The 6,560-nt window shown below is 32.8% G+C and overlaps 1 protein-coding gene across 1 annotated transcript; it reads right to left on the bottom strand.

The window, feature by feature from the left end:
- Window positions 1-1,083: 1,083 nt before the first annotated feature.
- Window positions 1,084-6,182, bottom strand: LOC101500569 (uncharacterized). The gene is made up of 6 exons (XM_004506426.4): window positions 5,848-6,182; window positions 3,593-3,652; window positions 3,378-3,490; window positions 2,275-2,343; window positions 1,667-1,718; window positions 1,084-1,491 (listed from the first exon to the last, which is right to left on the bottom strand). Exons 1-6 carry the CDS (start codon window positions 6,127-6,129, stop codon window positions 1,360-1,362), a joined length of 708 nt encoding a protein of 235 aa, XP_004506483.1. The 5' UTR covers window positions 6,130-6,182; the 3' UTR covers window positions 1,084-1,359.
- Window positions 6,183-6,560: the final 378 nt, after the last annotated feature.

Genomic DNA, 6,560 nt, shown 5'->3' with positions numbered 1-6,560 from the left:
GCAATTTTCAAATTTTGCAATTCAACTTGATACTTAGATTTTTTTTTCTTTTAACATAGTATTCTCACTTTCAAATGAAGTACATTTTTCATATTGTGATGATTCATGAGAATATAACACTACTTATATAAATCATTTAGATAAATCTTTTCTTAGTCTTGTAATTTGAATGAATGAAAATCATTTTTAGTAAAAAACATATAAACTATAATATTTAACCACATAAATCGAGTTATATTTTTTTTTTATCTCTTTAAATGTATACCATTATCCCGATTTATATACACACAATTTTTTTAACTGGTTTTCTTAAAAAAAACTTACAAATACTTCATAAAAATAGCATAAATTTTTTATTTTGAGGGGGAGAATGATGCAAGAGAATGTTAACGAACATAACATTTATTTATTAAGTTCAATCATGTCGATTATAAATTGTTTATAATATTGTCATTCTTCGTATAAGTTGAAGTCAATTTGATACATACGCTTAAATTGAGATGAAAATATCTAAGATTATTTTATCAAGAAAGATATATTTTCCAATTAGAATTATAGTGCCAAGTATATCTCTACTAGTCAATTTTACTATTGTAGAAGAATCAAGAAAAATCTGACAATTTTTTTATATACACAGTATAAAACTATAGTAATAAAATATAAAAGTATTATTCCATTATATACTACAACTATAATAGCAAAAATGTATAAAATATCTTACAATATGAAACTTGACTTCTTTTTAGGGGTTGTTCAAACCGAAGATAACAAACGAAATGCAGAAATAAAAACAGCAGTTCTCTTTGTTCATCGAAAATTACTTAATTGAGCTAATTAAATCAACTTGGGTATCTTTGCACTCACAAAAATTCAATTAGCATTGTCAACAAAAGATCCTTGCAGGACTGTGTTTTTTTTTTATTAAAAAAATAGACAATGTTAATAAATAGTTAATTTTTATTAAAGAGAGAGTTTAACTCATGATCATGATCTCCTTGTGAATCCAACTCCTTCAAACACCAAACCGCTTTATGCAGGACTGTGTTGATTGATGACATTGTGAAAAACTACATTAGTCAAAGCTACCTTGGAAATATCTACCATTTCTACAATTATATAAAATGTAATGTTAACTCACCTTTTGACACCCCTATTGACTAACACACCTTTTGACAGTTATTTTTCTTCAAAAAAAAAAAAAAAAAAAAAAAAAATTCTCTTTTACATCTTTTAATTTGAAGTTGTAATGGGAATCCAAACATACTAAATCATTATGTTGATTGCTGATTGCTCGGAACCTCCTCTCGCATAACCGAAATTAGTAAACATGAATGAATGATTGAATGTACAAGCTCCTTTCTAATCTTCGTCGGAGAAAAAGTCATCATCTTTGGGAGGACCCCTTCTAAGTTTTCCTTGTAGTTCTAGACTCTTGGGCAAAACAAGCTCAGTTTTCTGACCTGATGTGGAGAAATATCTCTCAAGTACCATCTAATTGAAAAAAAAAACAAAATAAAAAATGATAATTATTTCATAATTGTCTTCTCTTCTGGTAAGCACTTCAAAGCAAAGAAAACATGAAAATAGATATTCCCAAATGCATATAGTATTTTGATTATTTTCTATAAATGAAATAGATTTCCATAAAAACACGATATCAACATACCATGGCAGCATAGGCATCAAGCTTCTTCTGCTGAGTGGACTTACTCAAGCCCCTAGAAGAGTTTTAAGTGTGTCAATTCCACAATATAAGTAATAAATTCCATACAGAATGTTGCTTGAAATCTTTTAAAAGGAATCTATGTATAAAATACAAGAGAATTTTATTGATGCAGTGTCGGTGTAACTTTTACACTGTCATGTCAACAAATCACAGATAATCATTTGTCTGTCGTTTAAGATAGATATAATTAAAGTCATATTTTTAGCGACTTAACAATTATGATTGATTGACGGTCTGAAAGGTTTTATACTGCCAATGCATATCAATTAAATCATAGAAAAAAAAGAATCTTTATTTGACTTTTGCAACCTATAGTGTCGATAAAATCGTAAATGTAAGTATTTCCTCTAAGACTAGTGACCCTTCTCAATATTGTGCCATAAGAAAATATTTGTTATGGACCATGCAGGTTTAAAAATCCACCTACACACTGAGTACTTTAATAACTCTACAGAATTATTATGCAGTATGTGAACTGTGCCATTTCATCCAAAGTAGAGTATTGAAGGACACAATACAATCAACAAATTAAGTTTAAAAGAAATTACATGTTGACCATTCGATTTATGGCGTCTGTTGTCGTCCCATGTTCATCCTGTAGATATACTCTCCAACCCCTGAAATTAGAATTTGAGATATAAAATAGAAATAAAAAATGTGATAAAAAATAATTATACCAATTCACTAACCTCTATTAGGTGCCTGTCAAAATTATATTCAAATGTATTGCCAAATTTTACATAAGATTGAGAGTCCATATTTGCCTTCTCCTTTTGGAACTATAAGAGCATTTCCAGCGGTGTTCTTAAGTTGGCTCTTATTTCTAACAAATGATTCTTCCCATTTTTACCATAGGAGCAAGCTGACGCATATGTCATCTGTAAGAATGGTTCTTCTATATATTTCTTATCATTAGAACATCATATTGGGGTAATCTATGCACTGTGGACACATTTTGAGTTCTTAAAGGGTTGTGCAGTTAGAGGAAAAAAATAGTAGAGTTCTTAAATCAAATGTGGCATTGTAGGGGACCACAAAAAATGAAATAACAACCTCTCATGGTGTTTATCACTGGAGATGCTCTAAGCCAACATTGGAACGAAATTCATCATAGGCATGGAAGAAAACGAGATGAATTGTTAGTTATAGAAATGTATGATCTGTATAAGAATAAAGACGCTTTATATGCTCAAAGATTATTAGAGGTATTCCAATAGTCATATAACTCAGGGTTCTACCCAAGAGTGCTTGAATAAATGATTTGGGTCTCTTCCAACTTAACCAGAGATCTTGGATTCAAATCCAAACATGAGAATGCAACAGTGTTAGAACTTTAGAGGGAGTATTTTGCCACCCATTGTGGTCCTACTCAGCTTGAGGGATTAGCTGTTGCAGTTGCGCATAGAGGACATTCGGTTTACACCAAAAAATAATAACTCAGGGTTTCTGGTCATTTAGCAGGATGTAAAATGAATAGAATAAAATAGAATAGAATATACAAAAATGACACTGAAGAATGTGCTTGTGAGTTGTGATCAGAATATAATGAAGATTAAATATTTCATCTTATCAGAATACCTTTTCTTATTTTGGAATATATAAATAAAGACCTAAGAATTTAAATTGTCAATACTACATGAAAATGCATTACCTCTCTGCAGCTCGAATAGCAAGCCTTCCAGCAATACTGCGGACTATGTTTGACTGCGGTGTTTCCTTTCCATCAAAAGATTTTGGAAGTCCAACTATAAACTCATCAGCCTCCTATATAGTTTCAAAACCATGTTATGGTATCTCTAAGATTACAAAACAGATCTTTACCAAATGAATTTTAAGAAATACAATGGATAAAGGATGAATCCAAACCTCTTGTTCAGCGATGCTAATAATCCGGAGCTCGAGCTTCTCTCCACGCAGTTCCAAAACCTAAAGCAAATACAGGATTATAAGGATGAATGGCTGATGATGAAACACAAATAAGGAGTAAATGCCCAATTTGGTCCCTTACTTTTATAGAGTGTATCAATTTGGTCCCTCATTCTTAAAAAATGTCACGTTAGTTCATCACTTAAACGATCATGTTAGATTAGTCCTTAGAATTAGAATTACATACAAAGTATCAAAATGGTTCATGAAATTACCTAATTATTGTCTATTTGGTCCATGAAATTACATAGTTAATATCAATGAGGTCCCTGCAATTAACAATTAACTTGACAAACTTTCTACAAAGTGAGGGACTAACTTCAAAATTTATGAAAGTGGAGGACTAAATTGACACGGTCAAACAAAGTGAGGAACTAAATTAGGCTTTTACTCCATAAATAAGATAAATTGCACTTAGTAACACAAATTGTTATCTTGTCCTGGTTAACTGCAATTGTTTCTTAAAGATTGCAATAATATATGCTCCACTCAATTTCTTAAAGAACACCAAAAATCACTAGTAAGCACGAAATTTCTTTCAGAGTTTTGACATATTAAACACCAAACACATGGTATTCAATTAATAAAGTTACATGGCACCTAACCTCACTAATAAGCACACAAATGCTTTTAGAGTTTCAACACACTAATCAACAACACATGGTATCTCCATGATATAGAAACTACATATGCAAGGCACAATACATTACAAATATTCCATTTAAGCCACAAGAGTTCCATTTTTCTTCATACCCTTTAACTGAAAAAGGCTGCGTACAAAAAAAGAAAGGAATATTGCACTCGCCTCTCTTAAGATATGCTTAAATGGAAGACACATTCCATATAACTTTTAAACAAACATTCACTATTTGCTCGAGAAATTATGCTCACCTCCCTTTTGGTATGTTTGGCTGCCACACACCTATGTTTTGTGTATTTTTACGGAATAGCGAGGATCACAGAGAAAGTGAGAATGATTCAGGAAAAGATGAAAGCATCTCAGAGTAGGAAGAAGAACTACCACGATAAGAGGAGAAAGGACCTTGAGTTTGAAGGAGGGGAGGTCAATGTATTTTACAAAATTGAAGGGGTACACAACTAAATCAAGGGTTTATATTAAATCATGAGTGTGTTAAAATATCAATAATTGATTTCCTCATCATACTCTCAACTCATTTTAGAGAAGCCAAATCGGAAGTGAATTGTATTTAATCTGTTTTTCCAAAATTTTGCAATTGCAACTTGCATGAACTTTGAAGCCAAGCAGATATTCGGTCATGTGTTTGAGTTTTGCATTGGATTTGAGTAAATTGATTAACTATCAAAAAGAGCCAAGAATATGTTGTTGCTGTCATGCTTTTTTGAAAATTTTAGTTGCTGAGGCATATTGATTTTGGACATGATGTGTAAGCTGCTGCTGCTGCTGCCTACTGTCACATTTTTTTGCGAAATTAAAGTTCTAGCATGTTTAGTAGTTGATGATATAATTTGGACATGCATGAATGCAATAATGTTTGGTGGTTTTCAGCTTATATACTAAGTCAGAGCCTGCTGCATCATATTTTACCAAATTCTGGACTAATTGTTCATGGTTTATATGACAATTTCTAGGATGGAAGTGTTAAATATGATCTACTGTAGACCAATACTTCAAAATGACTCAAAATTTCGACGACCTCCGATATTACCACCTTTAAGTAGAAGTTCAGGATTCCTACATCGTTACGGCCGAGAGAATTGCTTGATCAGTGTTAATTTAACAAAAACAAGAGAAAATGGATAAAAGTTTAGTTTTAAGGCACTAATATTCGTTTTTCCATGTATTTTGTCGAAATAACGTTGATGCAGTCAATGTCTCGATTGTGAGGACAAGTAATACATGAACTTTTACTTACAAGGAGCGGCAACATTTTTTATCTTCAAGCTTCAATCTTTTGCAGTTTTATCTTTTTTTTGTGTTTGTTTTATCTTTTCTAAGTGCAATTTCGAAAGAAAAAAAAAACTCTCTCAGAACTTTCTAATCCATCGGCATTTTTTGCAACTGCGTTTACAAACAGGACAAAAACCAAAAACAAAGTAACAAATTGAATACTCAATTGATTCAAATTTCAACAGAAACTGAAGAACAACAAAACATGGTAACATACATACTAGCAATAGATAATGAAAAGGGAAAAGAAAGAAGAAAGTGTTACCGTTAAAGGGCGAATACAGAAGCCTTTACTGAGTGCAACTCCAGTGCGAGCCATTCCCAAGTCTACACCAAGTGAGAAGCCTCCTCTCCATTCTGATTCTCTCTTCCTCCTAAGCGCGTTTGGGGGAAGTTCTTCCAAAGTTAATGTTGCCTTCACTATTCCATTGAAATTTTTGGAATTGTGGGTCGCACAAGGTTTGACAATAGATGGGTTCTTGGTAAGATTCGAAGGTGAACAAGAATGGAGGAGTAGCACAGGTTGCAGCAATTGCTGCGTCCACATGAGAGAGAGAGAGAGAGAGAGAAAGGATAAATGAAGTAAAGCACTATTTTGCAATTTGTGTCACACGTTATATTACAATTTTGCTGCCTACACCCTACTTTTGTTAGTTGCACCTAGGGGTGGACAAGAATCACAGGCCCGCCCAAAACCGACCGATCTGAGGCCCAAAAGAGTCATTCGGGCAGGTTAAGTCGGGTGAACCAGATTGGCGGGTGTGGAAAACGGATTAGAATGGTTTGGTGCGGGCGGGTTCGGATTGTGAAAATTGGACCGGTACTAACCGAACCCGACCGTATATATATATATATATATATATATATATATACATAGAGTTTGGGCCATTGGAAATATGAGGCCCAGTAACACAACCCTGAACCCATTATATAAATGTCATACTAACAAATCTAACCCTAATTCTCCTTTCTCCCATC

This window comes from Cicer arietinum, chromosome 6 (genome assembly GCF_000331145.2).
Source record: "Cicer arietinum cultivar CDC Frontier isolate Library 1 chromosome 6, Cicar.CDCFrontier_v2.0, whole genome shotgun sequence".
In the NCBI taxonomy this organism is placed as follows: Eukaryota; Viridiplantae; Streptophyta; class Magnoliopsida; order Fabales; family Fabaceae; genus Cicer; species Cicer arietinum.
This window is presented reverse-complemented; position numbering and strand designations above follow the sequence as displayed.

Coding starts and splice junctions, on each gene's coding strand:
- LOC101500569 (XM_004506426.4), bottom strand. CDS start 6,129: ATGTGGACGCAGCAATTGCTGCAACCTGTGCTACTCCTCCATTCTTGT. Junction 3,653..5,847: donor TCTGTATTCGCCCTTTAACG/GTAACACTTTCT, acceptor TATTTGCTTTAG/GTTTTGGAACTGCGTGGAGA. Junction 3,491..3,592: donor TTAGCATCGCTGAACAAGAG/GTTTGGATTCAT, acceptor GAAACTATATAG/GAGGCTGATGAGTTTATAGT.